Here is a 25,157-nt window from a genome sequence, read left to right as displayed (position 1 = left end):
GAAACTCGATAAGGCTCGCGAGCCTATCGAGTTGAGTTATTTACGAGTTTGAGCTCGGCTCGACAAGATACTCGAATAATTAATTTGAGCTCGAGCTCCCCTGGTGGTGCTTACGAGTGTTACAAAACAGCATGCATTTGATTGTCGGCATTAAAGGACAAGCTGTGCACATCACCGAGGGGTGCTGGGGCAGCCTACGTGGGTCAACCATGCACAGCTTGATTTTTGTAAGCGAAGTATTTCTTCCTTTGATCGTCTATTGACCGCCGTCCGCTTTTCTTGCGTTGGGGGAAGAAGGAAAAAAAAAAAGAGAGGAAAAAATATATTAAAATAATGCCACGTCAGCCGGCCCGTGTCCACGTCAGCGCCGCCCGGCCAAAAGTGGCCGGATGGACTGAATTGGCACAATTGTAAAAGGTTTAGGACTGAAATGGCAAAAAAAAAAGGTTTAGGACTGAATTGGCACAATTGCAAAAGGTTTAGGACTGTTTTGGTAATTTTCCCGATTTTGACTCGTGACCCTTTTGGTCGTGAAATGGGTTGGGTACAACATGAGTTCCCGATCCTATCTTATCTAAGATCAGCTTCTTTGCCTTCGCCGTCGATAAGAGAGGGAAACAAAAGGCCGGAAGTGGCAATCGAAACCCTTAAGCCTCTGACAAAGATAATTCAATCCTTAGTTCGTAAACATGGGATCCGTTTGTTTTGCGGGAAATAAAAAGGTTGGGAAAATATTTTTCTGAAAACGACCGCTTATATCTCTCACAAAAATAAATGAACGAAAAATATTATTTTCTTCTACGAAAATTGGGACTTAAATTGTTTTCGATAATAAATACATTTTCAAAAAAATATTTTTTAAATTATTAATTTTTTCGTGAAATAAATGGAGACCAATGTTTCGAGGATTCCGATGTTAATGTTGCCCTTTGTCCGAGCATTCGGAAATCATGGGGGGCAGTTATAGCCGATTGTGACCCAGTTTTTTTCTTCTTTTTTTGGATCAGATTGTGACCCGCTTAAAAAAGCTCGTTAGGATTGAACAATGTGGGTTGACATCATGTGCTTGCGTTCAAAGTCAACGCCAAAAGGGCAAAAAGTGAGAAAGCATGAAGATGAACCAGCTTCAAAAGTCAAAGGGCCCCCCATGTTCCTCCGAGGCGTCTCAAATATTACCTTTGGCCATGACATTCAAACTCCCTTCTTCTTGATTTTCCTTTTGGCCATCGTGCATATAGCACTTTTTTAATTTGATGTCCTAAATTCATTGCAATCTCACATTTTACTACGCATAGATACCGACATCTCACTCTAACGAAGCGATATTCACGTGTGACAGCAGTCATTATCTTTACTTTAAAAAAAATTACGTGAAATTTATATGATCAACGATTGTAGTTGACTTAAATCATATGAATTCATATCTCATTCGTCGACAAGGAATAGCTGAAATTTGATACCTGCATCGGGAGGAGATGCATAAGAAGGGAGCCAAAATCCATGCATCGAGTAAGGGGGTACTGCGTACCGACACGGGGCAACAGTACCGGTGACGTCTGCTCTTCTTCAGGCGAGAGAGAGTCCGTGACATCCGAAAGGTTCCATACGGGGCTAGCGAGATCTCGCCAGGTACGATCCTCGAACGATCACTACCCTTGTGTGGTTATTTAAGAGTACTGCCTGCCCGGTCCCCGCGAAACGGACCCGGTCCTTACACGGTACCACCTCAAGAACGATCGGTACTCCTGGAGATGGCAGATGCGCACTTGGGTTGGGTGGAGAGGGTCGTGCTCACTACCACCTCAAGAACGATCGATCGTCGCTTTTATGTCGTTTTGTTTAATCGCGCTCCTAAAAGCGCTCCAAGGAAGCGGGACACGAAGACAATGAACAATGCTAACGTGGCACGTGCACCGACGCTAACGTGGGGGAGATGGGGGGGAGGGGGGGGGGGGAAGAGATGATGCGGGGCACGTGCACCGACGCCTCGTCCCTTTTCGCGTGGGCCCCCCCCCCGGGCCCGCCACCGCCACCGCTTGGTGCGGGGATGGGGACAAATTGATAGGGTACGGGGCGTTGCACCGTAGCCTCGCGTGTACCCTCGGCCCTCGCCGGCCAGTCACATGGCGCCACCCATTTGGCCCCTCCTGTAGCTTTCAATGTCTCCCCCCCTCGCCCTCTCTCTCTGACGCGACAGCTAAGCCTACAACACACCCCCAATTTTCTTTTTTCTTTTTCCTTTTTCGTTTCCTTTTTCTCTTTTTTGATGGTCGAAAGCTACGCCACAACTTAAGATGCGTTCATTTCATAGTAAATAAAAATATTTCTCGTGAAAATGGAAAAGCATTTTAGTTTTTTTCCGCTAGGTTTCCCGAGAATAGTTTTCCTTAAAATAAATGGACCTTTAATGCTAAAGATATCTAGAATATTCCATCGATTCTTCGTACCACTCGGGATTATGCACGTACCTTTATCGATTGCACACATCCCTAATTGATTATAACCGATATCGTATTATTTCGTTACCTTATATCGTCATCGGTTCGTGAACTCTTCATTGCGATACATCGAAAAAAGATATACGGAAATTACTCGAGTCTCTTCTTCGCTTTATTAATTTACGGATCGATAAATGAATTTCATTTTCGGAATATTTTTCAAAAAACTAAGGCATTGGTGTGGTGGTTGGGTACGGATGGGAGAAAGAGAGAGGAAGGTAGAGACCACAGAGCAAAAGACACTTGTACGGAGCCAAGAGGAGATGCACCAATCCGAATATTTGAAGGGGAATAAAGGAGAACATTCACTTGGTCATTGTACTGCTCGCACAAGTTATAGAAAATGAAACCTCAGATTACTTTTTAAACTTGCAAAGCCAATCTTTCCTTTGAAATGGGTGTAATTTGTTGGGATCCGGTGACCAAAACTTGAGAAAATTACCAAATAAAGTTCTAAACTTATTACAATTATTACTAATTTACATTTAGGCCAATTCAATTCATCCGGCCAACGTTGGCGAGGCGACATTAACATGGACGCCAGCCGTCCTCCGGCGACCAACCAGAGGCGATGGCCGTCGAGGTCAACCTCGTCGGCATTGGGTGAGCCTCACCCAGACACTGGTGTGAGGCTCGAGCCCTCGCTAGAGTCCATGAGGGCAGCCATGGGCTGGGCGAGGCTGGCCTCGTCTAGCCATGGCAAGGCTCAACGTAGGCCGGTAAAGTCCTCATCTCTAGCCAATCGGCTAGAGGAAGAAGAATAAGAAGGGAAGAAAAAGAAAGAAAAGGAAAAATAAATAAATAATTAGATAAAAATTTAAAATTCTATTAAAAATTGTACGCATTAGCGTCGGCCGGCCAAAGTTGACGAATGGACTGAATTGGCATAAATACAAAAAATTCATAACTCAATTGACAGAAAAAAATATTTATGACTGAATTGGTATAGTCACAATAAGTTTGTAACTTTTTAGGTTATTTGCTCTCAAAACTCTATAGCTTTACCGATTCATGCAATGTCATCTATGAATTTCTTTTGTTCATACAATCAAATCCTCGAACCATACATTTGTTTGTTCGCCGAGCTACCCATCCTCCCAATGCTTGTGTCGCCGCCGGGCTTCCTCCCCCATCCCGGGTTTGTGATTATTGAAATCAATGAGTTAAAATGTCGAAGAAAACATTACATAGATTGCTCATTCATGCTTAAAAGTAATTAGACATAATACCTTATGGTGTCCATCCACTTCGCTCGATGTCTAGATCGAATCAACCCACTAATGTCCACATCCTTTCGAGGCAACCCTGGAAGAATAGCTGTCTGTATCTCTAGGAGTTTTCGGATGTGTCCGGAACGGTAACCCGATCGATAGGAATTATCCGGACCATTTAAGGAGTCCTAGACACTCCATTTACGTGGAAGAAAACTAGACTTGCGTGTGAATACGACTTGACGTAAATACACAATTTCCTAATCGACTTCGATGATTTTGACATCGATCGGGTCAATTTTAGATTCTTCTTCTGTCTCGACGACGAGGGCATGTACATGTGCAAGGGCAAACATGTACGATGATAAGACCCGTGTACTAATGGTATTGAATGATACTTTTATAGGCATGAGCTATTTGCTCTAAAGCAATAAATTCTCAAGGGACTAAAGTCGAGAGCAATGAATTAATAGGCACTCTTAGTTGGTAAAGATGGTACTTAAATTTTGGCAACAAACTCGTATCGCCACGGCATCTCCGGTCGCCGTCATGTGGCGGTGGTAGGATCCACACATTAACCAGCGACGGGTACGTTTTCCCGATACACGGGCCCTTCCTCCGCTTCTCCTTAACCCGCCCTCGATTTCGTTTTTAGCCGAGCTTCTCAATATCGTTCGCTCCGGTGTTACACGGACGATGTAACGCCATGTTCGTTAGGACCGGAGCCGGAGAAATATGAACCAAGATCGACTGGTGAATTTACATGGATCTCTCCCAAAAAAAAAAATTTAACGTTGTCTCCTCTTGCGATGTAAGGAGACCCTTGCACATGGGGAACCTAGAAGCTAAAAACATGGCTACAGCTGCACAACCTCGTTCATTTGCGTCGGCTTTCCTTCTTGCATCTATTGATTTAATAGAGGCAAATACGAAATAAACAAGGCTACGCAAAGCTCGTCAATTATAACTTCTAGATGCTAGACTTGGGGCCATGTCCTGAATTATTTTTTTCCGGTCGAATACACGCCACGTGTCCAGATAAACATTACTGTATTCCTTTTGTTGTTATCTGTATCTCTAGGGAAAAAAAAAACGTGGGACCGAACCAAAAAACATGCACTCCTTAGTTGGACGAAGATGCCCTACTTTCGCACAGTGCTTCCCTAGGGAGTGGCAATCTCAACCTTTACAGAATTTCTGTAACTTCTTCAAGACAACGAATTGAAGAGAATCTAACCCCTCTTTGTTTTTCTTCTCGTGAATATTAGGTGAACGAGGGATCCGGGGCACGAATCCAACGGCTCACCAACCGGCAATAGGAGGATGAATATTCGAACACGGTGACGGCCCCCCTTGCCCGCTAAACTCTTCTTACAATACTAGCTAGGATCAAGATTGTATGTATGCTCGTAATCCTAGCATTACTTGGAAACACAATGACAGAAAAGCGAGCCGCATGCATCGTGATGTCGTCGTACCGTGTGCTTAACGAACCCGTCGCGGCACATTAAAAACCTCATCAGTCCATGCTTATCATTCACTATGGTCCTAGACAAACACGATCACATAACTTCCGAGGGCCCAAAAAGGGGTTGGATTCTCTTCCATCCGTTGATGGGTTAAAAAGATGCAAAAATGATGGGTTGTTTTCCACGCTAAATCAGCTATTATCGACCGTTAAATGGAATCATTGAGATGGGATGTTGATCATGCCGGAGGAATCCCATCATGCATGAACCGTTGAACACTGCCCTAATCATGGTTTCTAACGTTACTCATGATAACGGGAGGATAGACCGTAAAAAGAGCTCCGCCGGTTGACCCCATAATGAAGGCGACCGTTCTAAGCAAACTATAGCCTTGGAAAAAATAAAATTATTAATTAATTAACAGTATATATTAATGAAATCATGGTCCTAATTAGTGTAATTAAGTGGTTAAGCTCGAGTGGGGGTGACTGCTGCACCGAGATCTGGGGCCAACTTGGAGAGACTTCGCTAGAAATCCGGTTAAGAAACAGATCACGAAATTGAAATTTGGCATACCCAGAAAAAGGAAAATTAGTTTAGTTTTCATTGGAATTCGTCTCTTGTTCTAATTTCTTTTTTTCATAGGTTTTGTTCTCTTTGATTTGATCCGAGGCCTCGTCCCAATTGCTCAAGTGGCAGACATAATTCGTGTGGAATCAATCAATAATGAATCGAAACTTTCACAAATGTCGTGTACATTCAACGCTGCCTGTATACAATGGATCGATTTCGATAATCGAGTCTCTACACGTACAGAACGTTATTTTCAATATTAAGTAGGGAGGTGTAAATAACCCATGTCACGGGAAGAAAATATCTTCATTTCAAGTATGTTTCGTTTAAAAAAAAAAAGATTGGGGCTAACATCATAAAAAATTTCGAACTATACTCGCTATGATAGTAATGTATGCATTTTTATCCTAAACTAAATTCACCGCGACATTAAAGTTTCAAACTTTTCTTATGTCACCAGACCCCCTAAATTACGTCCACCTAAACTTTTTTTGTCACACTCGTCCAAAATTTGAGACATCGACATCACAATGGGCAGATTTTAGAGTATTTTTAACACATTAGTACAAATTTGACGGTTTTGGCGACGGATTTTTTTTTTTGGGAGAATCGATGTCAATTCAAGATTTCTTTACGTTATTTTCCCAAAAATAATATCGGCTGCATCGCCGTACATACGGCATGCACTTCAATTATAGAAAGATGGGGACGAGGAAGAAGACGAGATTAAAATAACTCGAGCGGGGTATAGAAAATGATAAACAAAATTTATTTTAATTTATTTCGAGCGGAAAGGGGCAAAAAAAAAAAGAAAGAAAGAAAGAAAAAATCCTCAATCAGCGGCAAGGAGTGGGTGGCGGTGGTGGTGGTGGTGGTCAGTGGCCAGATTAGGCGGAGGCCCCACCGTCGTTCGGGGTGGTTCCCAATCACTCCCTCCGCCCTTCTCGCCGCTGAAAGCCCTAAATTGACAATTAAAAAAATATTAAATATAAAAATTACCAAATAAAGGCAAAAAAAAGAGAAAAAAAGAAAAGAAAAAGAGAGAGATCAAAGCTGGAGGGGGGGACAACGACCAAGACAAAGGAACTCGACCTAACTTCGCTCGCTGACTCACTGAGTCAAAGCGGTGGGGGACGCCCGAGTCAAAACACGTCTGACCGTTTCCTTTTTCTGACTCGCTGCGGGATTTCGTCGCGCCATGTGCGTAGCTCTTTTATAGCAAGAATCGAGTCGTGATGGTGGGGGCACGCCACGTGCAGGGTCGCACGCCATCTTCGGACCGGCCAAAAAACCGTGGCCTCCTTATGGTTCTAGGTCGTAGAAAGTAGGAGGTTACGCCCCGGAATCGGGACCTGGACCGGTCCTTAGATCTCGGTTCGGTTTAGGATTTTGACAATTTCTTTTCTCTTGCTCTTTAAAAGAAAAGGAAATTTGAAAATATATATATTGGTCCAATCCGATCCGTGCGATTCGATTCTGCACCTACAACGGGAAGCAGCCCGGAACTAGCCCGTTTGGTCCGATTCCCGTGCACGCCTCTAGCGGAAGGAGCACATCTTGATCATTTGAACTCATTTTTCCATATTAATGTGCTGCTCCGATTCATTACTCGTGCGAATCGAACCTCAAATTCACAATAACACATTTACCTTAAACTTTTTTTTTGTGACATAAAAATCACAAACTCGTACTGCATGATACGTTTACCCTCCATCAATGTTCCAACATATGATTCTTCAATCAAAATAATACCATTTTTATTTCACTTGGATCACGTGAGTGTCATGTCAGCAACGTTAGCTTTCGAGCGTCAATGTAGGAAGATATTTAATGGTCATCATTGACGGAGTTTTAACGAAAGGTAGATATGTCATACATGTATAAGTTTAGGATTTTCAGCGTCGCAAAGAAAAATTTATGGTAAATATATCACAGTAAACATAATTTAAGGCTTCCGGTGATTTTGGCAAAAAAAAAATAATAATAATAATAGAAGAGAATTGATGGAAATGAAAACATGATTAATGCCCCATAATGATGAAAAAGCCATTACGAGGGTTCAGGTCGCAGAGCATCTTCACAATCCCCGGGGTTAAAAAGAAGGGAGGGAAATATGCAAAATTAATAATATTGTTTTTCTGGACTGGCCCTAATAAAAATAAGAAAAAAGTAATTATTATTTTTCCGCCTTTTTGAACTGTCAAAGAAGAGAGGATTTCTCCGGTTCTTTGCCCCCTTATTAAAACCCTCCACGATTGTCGGGTTGCAAATTCACCAAAGAGCCGAACGAACGAACGAACGAACGAACGAGAGACGTGACAAAAGCTAGTGTCTAATGCGTTGGTTCTGTCAACAGGCATGTGGCTCTATCGTTAAAGGGATCGGGGGATGAGATCGAAGAGTACTAGGATCGGGGGTTCAACTGAGAACAGGTTTCGACCGATGCATCGGTTTCCTGATAACTTTGCTCTGATCTAGTGTCGTGAATGCTTGCTAGTTACTCGACTGGAATAAGGTTGCATCCGAAGTACGAAGTGAAATGTGTTTTTATGTACTCTCTTTACGCGAACATCGATATGTCGATAAAACTCTCGAATGGTGAATTTTCGGTATGCGATACCTGTGTGAGGAAGATTGCTAAAACCTCAGGCATCTGAAGAAGGAACTCCTAGATTACTAAAAGCGGGCATGAAGAAAAGAAGTGGAGATTCTCGGCTCCGATCCCGAGCTGAGATTGAATGTGCACCCGTTTTGTTCTGAATGCTTGAGTTAACTAGAATATGGTGCGGAATGTTTTCGGTATATCATAATAGATTATTGGACTTAGTTTCTCACTTGATGCGAAAATCTATCTTATATCTCTATTGACCCTACCGAATATACATGATCAACATGCACATATAGACCGGTCGGGTCTCTAAGTGCCCTTGCCCAAGCCCTCCCATGCTTAAAAGATAGTTAGGTTTTTCTGTCTAAAGTTGATCGGACTAGGCGAGGGTGGCCCAAACTCAATAAGAGAATTGCTTGCCCCGATATGCCCATTTTGCCCTTTAGCTCGATCAGGCGTAGGCGGGTCTTAGCAGGCCCTTGACGTGTTTGTCCGTTGATCAGATCTACAAACCAAGTAATGTAAAAGAGCACATAAAGTCGTGCTACGAAGCTTATTTACTTCTCATGTCTGAGTAACGAATACAATTTTCTTTCGATAATTAAAAAATCCATATCTAAAAAGAAAAACACATTCTTACACTCAGACAACTAGGCAATACTTTTAGTTCTCATAAATGTCAATGTCGATACATGTAATGCCCGGATTGGATTCTCGAATCTTCCGATGGTTCCATTTTCTAAAATGGGTGGGCCGTGATTTTCACTCACCTTATCACTTTGCTGATCGAATCTTTTGGTAATTGCTGCTTCACACCCACTATGGTTGCGCCATATCAATTACCTTCCTTTTCTTCTTTCGGGTGTAAAGTCTCGAGACGAACACACCGCGATTGATATTTTAATTAGGTTCGAGGAGGATGATGTGATTGCGATTGGCATTAGTTTTTGTACGGGAAAAATGACACAAAATGGTTCCCGGATTTTTTATTTTGCTAAAACGGTCCTCGGATTTTGTTATAATCTGCAATATGGTCCATGAATTTATAATTTATTCAACATGATCCCCCGAACTTTGGTCTAATATACAATATGGTCTCTGAAATTTTGATTTTGTTTAATGTGGTCCATGAACATTGATAATATTTTTGATATATTCTCATATAGTTTAGGGACCACAATGAACGCATCAAAAGTCTAGAGACAACACGTTCAGGGACCGCACTGTATAAATTAAAAAGTTCGGGGACGACATTGCACATCGGATTGAAGCTCAAGGACCATTCGTGCCATCATCCGAAGTTGCTTCGCAGTCAAAGCGAGTTATTGAATACAACTATGCGGTAATGTACACAGAACAAGCCTAGATGTTGAATTTAATTATTGAATCTAGGGTTTTATGGACAATTGAATTTCGTCTAGGGGTGACCAAGATGGTCCGCCCAAACCGGGACCGAACAGGACCGGACCGGACCGACCGGTTTGGTTCGGTTCTTGGGAAAATTGGTCTGGTTCCTGATTCCTAAAAGTGGAACCGGTTTTCAGGTGGTCCGATTCCTGGTTCTAGGGTGGAAAGCGGACCGGACCGGACCGATAAATATATATTTTTCTAATTTTTTCATATATATATTATTTACTTTTAATTTTTTTTAAAAAATAGAAAACTTAATTTAATTTCCCCAATTCCCTCTTGCCTTTACCAATAAGTGATTGATCTCATTGGAACTGGACCAGACCGGACCGGACATCGGTCGGGTCCGGTCCACGGTTCCAAGAGTAGTACGTCCGTCTCCGGTCTTAGAAATTGGGAATCGGTCTTTCCGGTCCGGTTCCCGATTTTTAGATTAGACCGTACCGGATTGGAAACCGCTCGTCCCTAATTTCGTCCACAAAGGAGCTTCGATCAACGAGAGGAGAGAGAGAGAGAGGCGGACAGAAAAGATGGGGTCTTGTTTTAAACGGAAGCAACTCGTGACAAAATTAAGGAAAGGGGGAAGGGGTGATGGAAATGGCGTAACTACCCTTCTGCGTCTCCCGAGCCCCTCAATCTTTTGCGCCAGAAATGGGCTCACTGTCGTTTCAGTTAAAATAAATAAATAATAATTAATTAATTAATTAATAAACGAATAGAAGAACAAATGGAAGAATATGAACGACAGCTTCAAACATCACAGTCACACAGTCAATGCCGCCCAACACTTTCTCTAGTTCCAGTTAGTACGTGGAACAGACAGATGTTGCGATTGAGGAAAGTTCCGCTTTCCCAAATTAAAATAGAAAAATGCAATTAATTGGGGAGACAAAAAAAAAACAGAGAAAATCAAATGATTACAATATATATGAGGACCAAATTTTTAACTTTTATTCCCCAACTTATTGCATCCTTCTTAATTTTTTTTAGCCATCAAAGGACCCCCGTTTCCTCTTACGGTAACCCGAAAGTAGAATCATCACCCGCTTCTTCGAAAATTGGAACGATGCTAATAAGTGTATTGAAATCGAGTTTCTATATGTAAGTGGATCATGTTCGACGCAATGCAAAAAAACATTTGGTTTTCAATTTTCCTTATTTTCAGCATTATTGCAGAAAAAAATAATCTGTGAGGATTGCAATTATTTGGCCATGTGGGTCTTGATAAAAGATCCAAAATACCTCTCTGGGGGCCAGGATTGGGAAAGAAGAAAGAAAAGACAAAATTACTCTGGCAGCTACAAAAATAACTGGCAAAAACCACTGTACTTTTACACATGGAAGAGAAAAGGAAGGACAAGATGATGAAGATGGCGAACATCCCAAAGATTCTGTTAGCGGCTGCTGAACACGGAACACGACACACCCGCCAACACACTAATCTCGCTTAAGACCACACTGTAACAAAAATGCTTCCTTTGATGTTTTTTTACTTCCCTTTCTTTCTTTTGCTTTTGTTTTTGTTGTTGTTGTTGTTGGGTCTCCCTGTTTTTCAGGCGCGTGTTGCTTTTCTTGGCCACGCAATGGGGGTGGGGGTGGTGATGCTCTTTGACACTTGGGATCCCGACCTGTATATATTCGCACTCCCTTCTTGACCCGCATTTGCTCATATCCTCGGTGCCTCCCTCGCTCTTCCACCCCTGCTTTCACACCTGTGAACACCCGTGCCTGCGTCCTGAGGAGGCCAGATGGACTCTGCTTCTCCGCATCCTCAACGACACTGAGCAGAGCCGAGCACCGAGCATTAAAGTTCCGGCCTTTTCTGATCTCGAGACCCAGCAAATATCCTTCCTTTCCTGGGCTCTGGCTCTTTCTCTTTCTTTTCTTGTTTCTCTAGCCGCATTGGGTGACTGAAAGAGGAGAGAGCTTGGGGGGTGAAGGAGATGGCAGTGGCGGGTAACTCGGTGTCCAAGGTGGTCTGGGTCGTTGGGCTCGTTTGGGTGCTGGGTCTTGAGCTGATCCACTGCAGTGTGAGCTATGACAGGAAGGCGCTTGTCATTGATGGGCAGAGGAGGATTCTCTTCTCTGGTTCTATACATTACCCCAGAAGTACTCCTGATGTACGGAGTTCTTGCTTCCGCCTTTCTCTGATTTATTGTCTCTTGAGTGAAAAGTTTTGTGCTTTTTTTTCTGAATTTTTTTTTGGCCTTCTTTTATGTGGGTGTAGATGTGGGAAGGTCTTATACAGAAGGCTAAAGATGGAGGCTTAGATGTGGTCGAAACATATGTCTTCTGGAATGTCCATGAGCCCTCTCCTGGCAATGTATGTTGTTCTGAGCACTCTTTTTTCTCTCATGTTTGCCATTCAATTAGTCTTTTTTTCTTTTAATTTGTTGTTCTTATTGATGTAGTTTTTTCTTCTAATTGTCGGTGCATGTGTGCGTTACAGTATAACTTCGAAGGAAGATACGATCTGGTGAGGTTCATGAAGACTATTCAGAAAGCAGGGCTCTATGCTCATCTGAGGATTGGGCCTTATGTTTGTGCAGAATGGAATTTTGGGTATTTGCCTTTTCTGTTTATTGCTTCATTTTCTGGATCTAGACCACTCTCACTTTGCTTGCAATCGCCATGAATGCCAAATTTATTCCTGTCTTAATTTATGTCTCTTGACGTTTCCACTGAGAAATACCTAAACAATAATGAGAAGTGAGACCTTAATGTGAGCACAATCTGTGTACAGCGGGTTTCCTGTTTGGCTTAAGTATGTGCCTGGAATCAGCTTCAGAACAGACAATGAACCTTTCAAGGTCTGTTTAGTTACTTCAAGTACGATTTTACAGTCATTTATGTTTTTGTCAAGGAATGCTTCAAGCAGACGGCAAACAACTGATTTTGCCAAACTAAAATTTGACTGGATGTTTGCAGAGGGCAATGCAAGGGTTCACTGCGAAGATTGTCAACTTGATGAAGAGCGAAAACCTGTTTGAGTCACAGGGTGGCCCCATCATTCTCAATCAGGTATTTGTTAAAGATCTTTTGTTCTAAATCCTCTGATACATATTCTTGTTAAAGGGTTGGAAAACCACATCATGCTCACTCAATTTCCTATCTTACTACGACGAGAACGGCTAGTAATTAAGTTTTATCCTACTAAGTCGGGTCAATTATATGACCCGCAATATGCCATTAGGCTTGGTTCTGCTTCGAGTCTTCTCTAAGATCTAAGATCTAATTTTTGGTCATAGCATAAGCCAATATGTCTGACTTCAGTTGAGGTACCGAGTTGAGGAATATGAGGTTATTCATTTTCTTACTGCTGTAGATTGAGAATGAGTATGGAGCGCAAAGTAAATTGCTTGGGGCTGCTGGTCACAACTACGTAACTTGGGCCGCCAATATGGCCATCCAATTGGGAACTGGTGTGCCGTGGGTCATGTGCAAGGAAGAAGATGCCCCAGATCCAGTGGTGAGATATTATTCTCTCTGACCTCCAGATCTTGGTTTAGTCTCCAGGCATCTTTTTTGGGTGTTTCTTTCATGTTTCAATCGACTTACTTTAGCATTTTTCTACAATCTTTTATTCTTTTTCTTGTACTGTTTTAAGTTTACTTGATATATTGACATTATTTAGCCTGGAATAGTATAATTAGGATACAAGGTACGTGTGTCAGATCTATAACTGAGACCCATGTTTGGAGAAAAGTCTTCTCTGCTTTGTGCATATACTTAGACCTGTGCACTGATACTGGACACAGATAAACACGTGCAATGGCTTTTACTGTGATGCATTTTCTCCAAACAAGGACTACAAACCCACAATCTGGACAGAGGCTTGGAGTGGTTGGTAAGTTAATCACTCCCTTAGTTGACTTTCAAATCTACAGCTCAAAGAGAAGGAAATATGTGCTCATTTTTGTCCCAACAAGAAATGCAGGTTTACAGAGTTTGGAGGCCCACTTCACGAGCGGCCGGTTCAGGACTTGGCATTTGCCGTTGCTCGATTCATCCAGAAAGGAGGTTCCTTCGTCAACTATTACATGGTTTGTCCCTTTGAGCTCAACTACATTTCCATTTGCTGGTGATTAGTGCTAGTCCAGTTAATGTATCCCATGAAACATACAGTATCACGGAGGCACAAACTTTGGGCGCACTGCTGGAGGCCCTTTCATCACTACCAGCTACGACTACGATGCTCCAATAGACGAATATGGTGAGATTTAGCAATATTTTGGATTTCAATGCTTATATGTACCGTTGAAATGTTTTCCGAGTGTTTTCCGAGAGAAATTTATTCTTCTGAGTTAGCAGTCCAGGCTAATCGCTTCTGTGCTTTTAATTGGTAGGCCTAATCAGGCAACCAAAGTATGGTCATCTCAAAGAGCTACATAGGGCTGTTAAGATGTGTGAACGGGCATTAGTGTCAGCTGATCCAATGGTTACATCTCTGGGTACCTATCAACAGGTATGTGTAACTTTCTTTTTTTATTCTGGAAGATGTGCCATTGATTTACCTCTGCTGATCCTTTATTTTTGCTGTTACTAGGCTCATGTGTACACCACAGAATCTGGAGATTGTGCCGCTTTTCTCGCAAATTACGATACAAAATCTGCTGCCAGAGTGATGTTCAACAACATGCATTACAATTTGCCTCCTTGGTCCATCAGCATTCTTCCGGATTGCAGAAATGTAGTTTTTAATACCGCAAAGGTAGGAAATTGTGCATGTTCTTTATTGTGCTCCTAGAATTTCTGGGGAAACGGATGTTACGTTCGTTGATGTTTGTTCTTTCTTAGTACGACAAGACTAGACGCTCTAAAGATTAAAGCTTGGTATGATTCTGATTTTAGGTTGGTGTTCAAACCTCACAAATGGAAATGCTACCAGTTAACAGTGAGATGCTTTCATGGGAGAGTTACGATGAGGATGTCTCTTCCGTGGATGACAGTTCAACCTTCACAACTTACGGCCTCTTGGAGCAGATCAATGTAACTAGGGATGCTAGTGATTACTTGTGGTACATAACTAGGTGAGCTCGACTTACTCTAGTGCCATGGTACCACTTTTACTTTTGTATATGGTGTTTTATTGGAGCTCTCTCTCTCCCTCCCTCCCTCCCTCCCTCAGTCTGTGTCTGTGTCTCTGCTCGTATGTGCTGTATGTGGTGTGCTGTGTACGTGAGTGTATGTGTTTTAAGGGTTGTGAGCATTTTTCTTTCGTTTCTATCTTTTTTTTTGGACATGCCAAAGAGTGAATTTTGCCATCTTTTGTTACCAACAGTGTCGACATCGGCTCTTCTGAGTCCTTTTTACGAGGAGGAGAACTCCCCACTCTTATTGTTCAATCAACAGGCCATGCCGTGCATATCTTTATCAATGGGGAGCTTTCAGGTGCGCGTAAATTCTTATCCCTATTCTTTATTCATATGCCCTCTCAAGAAAAAAAGAATGATAACTGAATTATGTTTGACAGGTTCTGCTTTTGGAACAAGGGAGAATAGGAGATTCACATATACTGGCAAGGTTAATTTACATGCAGGCACAAACAGAATAGCACTGTTGAGTGTCGCCGTTGGATTACCGGTAAGTTCCTCTTTCATGACCCGGTCTTCCTTCCTATTAAAATAAAACAATGACCTGATGAGTTACAGAAGTAACATTGACAGTGCATCCTTAGCTCAACCAATTGTCATAAACTTATTCAAGTTATATGAGCACCTCGAAGGCATGCTTGTAGGAAGTGAAGATTCCTTGGTCTGGTCATCATAATTTGAAACATTGCTAAATGATCTTGTCATAATCTAATAAGCAAAGTCCAATCCAACTAGACTGAGAAAACGAGACGATCTTTCAAAACTCTTGATGCTGAATGCTGCTAAATCTAACTTGCATGAACTAATTTAAAGATGCCTTCATTTGGTTGATAAGATTACTGTAACTTGCCATCTGCCTGATTCAAGTTTCTCTTTTTTGGTTTAGAATGTTGGTGGACACTTTGAGACATGGAACACTGGCATCCTTGGGCCAGTTGCATTACATGGACTTGATCAAGGAAAATGGGACTTGTCTTGGCAGAAATGGACCTATCAGGTGGAACACCCTTCTGTTATTCTCATTCTTTGGTTTGGTTTAGAAATTTCCTTAATCCTGCCTCTGTGAACAGGTCGGGCTTAAAGGAGAGGCTATGAGTCTTAACTCTCCCAACAGCATCTCCTCAGTTGATTGGATGGATGCATCGTTAATCGCCCAACGACAACAGCCACTGACCTGGCATAAGGTATTGCATATAGAAGAAGATTACTGAGAGAAATCTGTAACAGATCACTGAAGTCTCTGATGACAATTTAATTGCAGGCTTATTTCAATGCCCCCGAAGGTGATGAGCCATTGGCCATAGACATGAGTGGCATGGGGAAAGGTCAGATATGGATTAATGGAGAGAGCATCGGAAGATATTGGACTGCGTATGCCAGTGGTGATTGTAATGGATGTAGTTATTCTGGCACGTTTAGGCCTCCCAAATGTCAGCTTGGTTGTGGACAACCAACCCAGCGATGGTAAAGTATTTGTTCATAACATCACCTACGAGTTACCAAAAAAAGTGTTGTATCAAGCAGAGCTAAAGCAATATGAAATCGACCTCTGTCACTCATGGGATTTTAATTCTTCAGGTACCATGTGCCACGATCTTGGTTGAAGCCGACGCAGAATCTCTTGGTTATCTTCGAGGAACTTGGAGGTAATCCATCCAAGATTTCTCTGGTGAAGAGATCGATGACCAGTGTCTGTGCGGACGTGACCGAATTCCACCCAACCATTAAGAATTGGCACATTGAGAGCTATGGAAAATCGGAAGAGTTCCACAACCCAAAAGTTCACCTGCGGTGCAGTCCAGGTCAATCAATAAGTTCAATCAAGTTTGCAAGCTTTGGAACTCCGCTTGGAACTTGTGGCAGTTACCAGCAAGGAACTTGCCATGCTCAGAGCTCATATGACATTTTAGAGAAGGTACTAATAAATAGGGACCGGTAAATTTGTAGATGTTCAAGCAACATATGACAAACAAGGACCCCACATGTTTAACCCTAGCAATGACATGACTCGTTGCATTTAGAGTAAAAAAGCCATTCACCGCATTTATACGGTTAGAGAAATTGCTGACATTCACAATAAATAACTCAATGCATGAACATGCACCATAGAATGTGATATCACCTTGTTGAACTGCGTGTTCAAAGATCAATTTTACTTTTTTTGCATGTTAATTCAAGTTCCTCTATATTATTGCAGAATTGCATCGGGAAGGAGAGATGCTCGGTGACGATATCTAACAGCAACTTCGGGCACGACCCATGTCCGAATGTGTTGAAGAGATTGTCCGTCGAAGCTGTTTGCACTCCCACGTTCTCCACGACCGTGCAACCCGAATGGAGGGGTTAATTAGATACCAAGACAGAATCGCCTCTCCTCACTTAACCGTACACTGCCAGCAAGACAAACAAGAAAGAAGAATAAAATGGGTGCCAGAGTCTGTTGTAGGCTTTAAGTTATGTGGTAAATTAGCATGAACTAGTGTGTAAATTAGTGATTGGTAGATGATGATATAGGTGAAATTGTGAGTTCCTTGGGGTTCTGCAATTCGGGGCCCTTAGACGAATTCTTTCCCGGTCCCCGGGCTTTTAACCGGATACGCCACTGGGAAAAATGAGTTCATTTGTAGTTGTGTGTCCATTTCATTTGCTGTATTGGCTGGGGACGAAAAATGAGGACCCAGTTAAGAGGTTCATGTTGGGAGTGGATCCTGGTGTGACCATTTGCTGTTGTTACCCTTTTGCAGTTCCTAATGAATTGTTAGAGTTCAGCATTCTGATTTCTTGGCTTCAACATGCATTGTGCATTTAGTTATAGCACCAGGTCTCTCCTCTGTTTCGGCACCGTCACCTAATTGCTTATCGGTTTAGACGTGGCCGATGTGGTTGCCAGTTGCCAAATTACCAAGTAAAGCTGCAGGCTCGACCATAGCACGGTTACGGAATGATACCTGGAAGCTGTCAATCCATGAAGCAGAGATTGCATGATCTCCCAAATTTTATTGAGGGGCCTCACCTCTTTTCTTTGTTCCCTTTTGTTTTCTGAGGAAGATGCCATAAATGAGGTCCAAGAGGAACAACTCACATAGATTATAGTTTCTTTGGAACTCATTCAGGTCCTATCAACACTAATCCCAGATTATCCAGCAATATTACGTAGAGGCTCCATCTATGGTTGGAACACTCTCTCCATGAGTCTTGCCATGCATTATTTGCTCATCCTGAAGACTCCCAAAGTAGCATATGATATGCCATATGGTCACTTGGAAATCACACCTCTACGGAGATGGACGTAAGGCGCTCTGAGACATTTGACGCAGTGAATGTAGATAGGTATGTCTAGGGAGAACCAGATTCAAAGCAATCTCATTACATCAAAGGGACATTGTATGTAACTCCTTAAAATAAAGAAAAAGAGAGATTGTATGTAGCACATGATGATTAAGCGGAAGCAGTTGCCATGTGCTTAGCTAAAGTCATCTGCAGCTGATCTTTCTGGGCTCCTACCACCTTGTCAACAATCTTTCCTCCCTTCACAAACATGAAAGTCGGCATTGCCTCCACGGCCCACTCTTGAGCGACCGTCTGCAAAAGAGTGGAAGTTATTCCTTCGCGAGTTCGACAACACTTGCAAGCAAAGCAGAACGTGGACAGGTAGGCTGTCATCTATCGAAACAGATTTCCATCATTCGTATAGGCCCCTGGAAAGTTAGTCCTGGGTTTATTTTACCTTCAGTTCATCCACATCGACTTTCAGAAATAGAACATTAGGAAATTTCTTTGCCAGCTCTGCCAGGAATGGTGCGATGAAACGGCATGGTCCGCACCATGAAGCAGTGAAATCGACAACCACCTGTTTCAAAACCCAAAAAAAAAAAAAAATCGGTGAACATCATATGTATTTCAATTCTGACAAATTCATCACCAAAGCTAGTGGCGGTCTAAAATAAGATGCAACAGCAGAAACATCCTGGGAATTTTAAGCGGCAGTCGAATGGCTCTTGAACAGAAAGAGCTTAATCATCTAGTACTGACCCATTTGCACATTCCTGCACTATCACCCAAACGAAGTCATCTGCTATCAAGAGTTCACTAGCATACAGTTGATATTGCCATAAAAAATCAGAGTATTTACCTTCGACAGCAGTACTACGATCCTAGCCATGAACTACGACTCGCCGGTTCCTCTATAGAATTAGTGGAGCAGCGTAAACAGCAAAATCATATACTCTCTTCACGAGAAAAATAGAATTCAAAAGAAAAGGAGAGTGATATGAACGAATTTCTCCCCTCCTTAATTTCATGCGAGAGTGAAACGATGACTAAGTATCAGTATGATTCTATGCAGTGGAAAGAATCACTTTTGTTGCAAGATTTGCTCGAATTACAGGCAAAACTGAAAGATAGTCCAAAAGGAGAACGATCAAACCAAGCAAGGTTATCAACATCGGGGAACTATGTACCGAGTATTCCTCCCGTCCTATGCTCGGCGGGTTTGGCCAAACGAAGCACCGCATTGTATACTCGAGTGATGCTATATCGAGACCTATTCACAACTTCGGCATATACTAAATGTCGTGACGACAGACTGTTTGTGGCGTTTTAAACAAGTGAATCATATTCGGAGAAGGTTATGCAGCCGATGTGGCAGCCATTCGCATTTCTGCGCTCGCTCTCTCTCTCTCCGCACACCTCCTCGGCCTTGAGCCCGCCATCCTCCTCCGCCACCGCCGCCGCCGCCCCCGCCCCATCATCCCCTACAGCCGGCCCGCCACCTTCGAAGGCGCGGCCTTCACATCCAGATCCGTTCCGTCACACGTGATTCGGAAAACAAGTCTTATCAAACAACACTCCGTAAGTCCATAATAAATTTCTTTTCCCGTTCGATTGATTTGGGTCTTCTCGTTCGTCCCGACCGGTGCCCAAAAAAGGAAAAAAAAGAAAAAAACCGGACAACCGCAAACAAGTGCAGCTGATCCAGAAGAACCAACGACGACAAAACTACCGCTTCAAAAGCCAGCTCGAGAGATTACGTACATTTCATCAGACGCCATGCCCATCTGCTGCTAAACAACGATACATCGCATCAACAACGCCCCAAATTCCATATGCACAACACGTACGCATCGCGACGATCACGACAGAACAAAAAGAGATCCAAACTTTTACCAGCTTGTCGGGTTCGTTGCTCTTGCTGATTTGCTCGCTCCACGACTCGGCGCTGTGGCAGCTGATCACCTGCCCCTCTTCCGCCATCTCTCTTTCTCTCGCTCGCTCGCTCTCAAACACACGCACGCACGGACGGACGTACAAGAAGGAAGGAGGAGGAAGAACGAAGAAGGAAGGAGGAGGAACGAAGAAGGTGGCCACGCTATAAAAGGAAGAGGCCTTCGTGTGCATTTTCTGAAAGTTGGTTAACTTCCTTTTAAAACGTACGATGCCAGCTCGTATTTTGACCCCGTCGGTGCCCGTAAATTGCAACTTTGCCACCCACCGGATAAGGACAAGGACCCCCGCTCCTAGATTGATTTTTTCACTAGGGTGAGGGAACGCCCCACTCGCTGAAACGATGGACTCGCACGCAATTTGTTGCGTCGTCGACACTTCAACAAACAGAGAAAAAAAGAGAAAGAAAAACATTATATTATGACCTTAACCGAAAAATAATTTACTAGAAGACAAATGTACTCCAAATACTCCCCTGAAGTATCAATGAAATCCATTTGTCACGCAAAAAATCTATTTGTAGAGTCATATTCGACCCTTCTGATAAATTCCTTCGAATTATGAACCGTATTCTAAAATTAAGGCTCATCTTATTTTGCAGAAAATGAATAATTTAACCTATATTTTCCTAAAAATAATCGCTTTTATCGGTTAAAATAATTAATTGATGGAAGATATTTCATAATCAATAATAATTGATATTTAAATATTTTCATAAAGAATGAAATCATTTATCATTCTTTCATTTTTACAAGAAATAAAAGTGGTATAAACGATTATTTTTTAGAAAAATGAATGATTTGAATATATTTTTCGCGAAATAAACGCATCCCTCGGCAAAATCTCCTGCCCGGCTCCAACAAAGAGCAATCCAGACACTACCCACCACACAGTACTGACTAATTCAAGAGACGAGAAACCAGAAGAAAGCTGCAGTATTTACATAGTGCACTACAAACCACGTCTTGCGTGAGTGTGATCAGAAATCGGTCGGATGGCGTTTTTACATGCCGCTACGTGGAGAGCATTACAATTGGATCACATTCGGAAAACAGTATGTGCCGAGGAAAAACCACCCCACGAGGAGGAAGGTCAAGGATGCCCAGATCATCAGGAAGGTCGAGCCTCCGAGTATGAGCCCGAGAGGGAAGACGATGACGAATGGCAAGACGGATCTCAAGATTGCCGCCTTGTTCACCCAGCGGCCCTCGAGAAGGAACAAGATAGCCAGGTTCACCACATTCCATCCCCCGGATCGAAAACCCAACCTGTTCAGATTGTTTGCCACGAAGGAGTGGCAGTTGCAAGTGAAGAGGTTGTAGTGACGGTGTTGAAACTCCTGCGTACTTTTTCTCAGTGCTTCGTCCCAAGTCGACATGTCTCTTCCAAATTCATCCTCTCGGTTTTGATCCTCGTTGTTGTAGTCGGATGTACAGGGAAGAAAAGAACACTGTGGGGAACATGTGAACAGATAGCATGAAGCCTCGTATAATTCAGACTATAGAAAAACACTAACACATGGTTGGTTTAGTGCAAAACTGCCCAATAACTATGAAGTGCTCCTATCTCATCTCAAAGCATATTAAAGAGTTCAATAGCTGAAGCCATGGTTGTTCAAAAAAAAGTTCACCTTCACAATTGAGACGTGAGCCTACCTTCTCTTTGCTTATCTGTAGGTAACGAGTTGCTGCCCCAAATGTAAAATTATCTACACATACAAAATTGGGCCCTGCAAAGTCCAAGATTACTCCATCCTCTCTGCATATTCCAACGTGCCCGATGAAAGGGATGAACCACGATATGACCGGAAGGGGTGACCAGACAACGCAGTATGGGAAACGTGCTCTTCTCGGATCGATTTGAAAGCTTTTAGGAGAACTTTCTTCCATCGTTACATGGAGTTCAGAGTCCCCGTTTGATTCCATTTGAAAAGGCTAAACAGAGTCACCTGCATCAATGGATGATCGAGACATTAAAACATCGACGAAGCAAACAGCAAAAGAGTCGAAAGATAGTGCAATGCTAGATAAATCATGGCTCCTCCAATAAATAAAACAAAAAAAAGGAGCACATTTTCTCATGGTCTTCTCAGGTGCAAGAGTGCCCATAGACAACAGTTCTAACTGTACATTCCCTCTGATGAAGCACACACAAACCGAATAGTAGAATTCAACATCGCATGCTCCATCAAATTATCAATATAAATCAGTTGAAAAGCATTACAAATCATAAGATGCTACCTCTAGAGACCTACTGGCTGGCTCTATCATACAATTAGCAGTACAGATCGTCTATAATCCAGATATAAATTATATCGTCTTAAGTACGGGCGACTATCTGACAGCATTTTCTGGGGGGAAAACAAGATATCCTTCATTCCTCTTCCTCTATTCATTAGGGAAATCTGAAGCAAGCACCATAACTAAAGTCTCGAACCAAACTTCACATACAGAGATATTACAAAGTCTAAAGTAACCATCGATGATGGATTTCCCAGCTGAAAAGCACATCTCAACCCCGCAAAAATTAGGCAAGTTGCAGCCTGGAACTAATACATGACATACCATCATCTATCAACATAAAACTCCAAACAGTTACCGTAAATAAAGACAGAACGTAACACTTCGAATTACACTCCCGCATCGTGTGCCCAGTTCAACAAATATCCTACTTTCTTGACACCCATCTCATCCCTAAATCCAGTGTAATACCAAAAATCACTTCTTTCGTATCCATAGAAAGAAGCCGCAATTTCTCGGACCTTTCCTCCAATTAAAGTCTTCTCATCAATGCACCCAGTCAGTAGAATAACCTCCGATTTAGTCGAGACAAACAAGCATCTCCCGTCGCCCCGAGCATCGACCGCAACTCATCATGCTCCACCCGATTCTCACGAACGATCGAATCGATATCGACCGCACAGCACATTGCCGCGCCTCGACGCGACCAAATCAAAGTCCATCGAGCTACGGAACGATAGGATCGAACCCCTATTCCGACTAACGAGAAGCGGCGCCACGCTCCGTATCCGCGGCCGATCCGAAATCCTATGTGGCCATTGGCCATTCCCAACGCAAAGACGGCTTTCGAGTCCGCCCAGGAGCGCCCCACCATGGGGAATCTATACGACGCGCGGACAACCGGAAAGAACCGCACGAACGCAGGAAGAAGCGAGGGAGAAATCGGAAACGGGAACAACCCCCCTCTCGTTCGAAATCGATCGCGTTCCGGAATCCGATCAACCGCGAGCATTGCCGGGGAATCGGAGAAACAAAAACCCTAGCTTCCGAATCGAGAGATTTACACAGAGAGAGAGAGAGAGAGAGAGAGTTACCACGTGCGCTCAGGTTCCGACTCCGACAGAAGACAGGATATGGACTTTGGGAGGAGGATATGAGATTGGCGCATCTCCCCGTTGCGCGCGCCCGGGACCCGAACCTAATGACCAATTCGGTTCGGGTCGGGTCGGGTCGGGATATTCCCCCCTCCCCCTGGTTGGCATCTCGCCTTAGGAACCGACGCCTCTTATCACGTTGAATTGATTACGTCATCCATTTACGAGTGATGCTGTTAATTTAAGATTATTTTTTACCTTTTTTCTTCTTCTTTTTTTTTTTCATTTATTTCTTGCCTTCTTTTCACCTTTTTTGGTTTTTTTTTTTCGTTTTCTTTCTCCATCTGGAACTAAATTGGTGTTCTTTGTTTTTGGAAAATAGTTTATTTGACAGATAGCTAACTAATTGTTGTGTTAATGAGTTGTATATTTCTCTTTTTCCTTGTACCATGAAACTTTTATTTAAAAAAATAACCTAAGCACAATTAAGAGCGAAAAGAGCCATTTATCAGTTTTAGAGTCATAACTTTAATATGTGTCATTACGTTGTAGTCTATGTATTTTAAATGCTCAATTTTCATTTTATTTAGTCAATCTAATAGTCCATTTTTTTTACTGATTTTTCAAATCATCATTGCATGATGTTTTCAATTTACTTTAAAAAAATTAGAAATATGACAAAATTAAGTACATAAAAAATTCCATGACAAAAAAAAGTACATAAAAAATTATAACCATCCATTATTATCATGCAAATGCAAAAGAAAATGCTTCCTAAAATATGATACTTGCTTTGATTACGTGATATATAGCTGTACACATATTTTTTGTCAATTCTAAACCCGTCAGAATTTTCATAGAATCATCAATGAAAAGGAGATTATCTTCAAAGTCAAAAATACTGTAATAATAGCAATTTGCATAAGCAATTTAATGAAAGATAATATCCGTTCAGCTGCTTGGCTCCCCTAAAAAGAGTTACTCTTTCGAAAAAAAATATTTCACATGAACTAGACAATAAAATCTTTCAATGACATTAATAAGAGAGTGATTATTTACTTAAAACAAATATATATCAATTAATTCTTAGGAAAATCACCAATTTGGTGATTGTTGGAAAAATCTCCTATGTTGTTTTGACGATGACATAGACAATCAAATGCTACTAATGTATGTATTGGTTGAATAGTCCAAGCGATATATGCACAAGCCGAAATGCAGATATTGTCATAAACAACATCATAATATTCTGATATGAGAAGTGATATACCACTTTCGAGAGTGCTTTGCCAAAATCAGAGGTGAACAAGATATTGAGTGTTGAAAATGTCTAAAAGCTGAAAGGATCTTTAGATAATGCGAACATTTGGAATGACTTTGATCGATGGTAAATAAGCTAAGAAGAATGGGGATGTTCGTGATGACTTTGAGATATAAAGATCACATGACCAGTTGGATAGACTTGGTGATGGTGAACAAACATAGAACGAGGATGTTCAGTAAAGCTTAGAAGGAGAACTGCTTGGTAGAATCGAAATTGCCAATATACTTGGAAGGATCAGAAGAAAGATCAACATCGATGGATTGTTATCGGAGCAGCAGATTGTTAGCAAAGAGCAGCTGCCGATCTTAAATGAGGTGGAAAACTGTGATAAATATCGATGGTCATTGTCAGTTCAATGAAGATGATGAACCAACTTGTTGTCCTTGGAGATCTTTAAAAGCTGACTCACTCAAA

The 25,157-nt window shown here is 42.2% G+C and overlaps 3 protein-coding genes across 6 annotated transcripts; 1 reads left to right on the top strand and 2 right to left on the bottom strand.

Moving 5' to 3' along the window:
* Positions 1-11,352: 11,352 nt before the first annotated feature.
* On the top strand, positions 11,353-17,639 carry LOC115686466 (beta-galactosidase 3). The gene is made up of 19 exons (XM_030611776.2): positions 11,353-11,889; positions 11,997-12,092; positions 12,219-12,331; positions 12,513-12,579; positions 12,698-12,790; positions 13,095-13,238; positions 13,528-13,616; positions 13,707-13,812; positions 13,895-13,982; positions 14,116-14,234; positions 14,316-14,480; positions 14,621-14,799; positions 15,051-15,160; positions 15,243-15,352; positions 15,749-15,859; positions 15,933-16,046; positions 16,124-16,326; positions 16,441-16,777; positions 17,060-17,639. Exons 1-19 carry the CDS (start codon positions 11,713-11,715, stop codon positions 17,207-17,209), a joined length of 2,571 nt encoding a protein of 856 aa, XP_030467636.1. The 5' UTR covers positions 11,353-11,712; the 3' UTR covers positions 17,210-17,639.
* Positions 17,640-18,199: 560 nt separating this feature from the next.
* Positions 18,200-20,191, bottom strand: LOC115686501 (thioredoxin H-type). Its single transcript, XM_030611833.2, has 3 exons — positions 20,029-20,191; positions 18,590-18,712; positions 18,200-18,444 (listed from the first exon to the last, which is right to left on the bottom strand). Exons 1-3 carry the CDS (start codon positions 20,113-20,115, stop codon positions 18,301-18,303), a joined length of 354 nt encoding a protein of 117 aa, XP_030467693.1. The 5' UTR covers positions 20,116-20,191; the 3' UTR covers positions 18,200-18,300.
* Positions 20,192-20,981: 790 nt separating this feature from the next.
* On the bottom strand, positions 20,982-23,534 carry LOC115686492 (protein RTE1-HOMOLOG). Of its 4 annotated transcripts, none has more exons than XM_056313817.1 (3): positions 23,420-23,534; positions 21,741-22,033; positions 20,982-21,583 (listed from the first exon to the last, which is right to left on the bottom strand). In XM_056313817.1, exons 2-3 carry the CDS (start codon positions 22,008-22,010, stop codon positions 21,113-21,115), a joined length of 741 nt encoding a protein of 246 aa, XP_056169792.1. In that variant the 5' UTR covers positions 22,011-22,033; positions 23,420-23,534; the 3' UTR covers positions 20,982-21,112. The 4 variants fall into 4 exon arrangements, with proteins under 4 accessions (XP_056169792.1, XP_056169793.1, XP_056169791.1 ...); XM_056313818.1 differs by lacking the exon at positions 23,420-23,534 and adding an exon at positions 22,326-22,638; XM_056313816.1 differs by lacking the exon at positions 23,420-23,534 and adding an exon at positions 22,340-22,638.
* Between the last annotated feature and the right edge of the window lie 1,623 nt (positions 23,535-25,157).

This window comes from Syzygium oleosum, unplaced genomic scaffold (assembly GCF_021117445.2).
Source record: "Syzygium oleosum isolate NSW1041296 unplaced genomic scaffold, Sole_v2.1 Sole_v2.08, whole genome shotgun sequence".
Lineage (NCBI taxonomy): Eukaryota > Viridiplantae > Streptophyta > Magnoliopsida > Myrtales > Myrtaceae > Syzygium > Syzygium oleosum.
The sequence above is the reverse complement of the archived record's forward strand: the minus strand, read 5'-3'. Positions and strand labels throughout refer to the sequence as shown.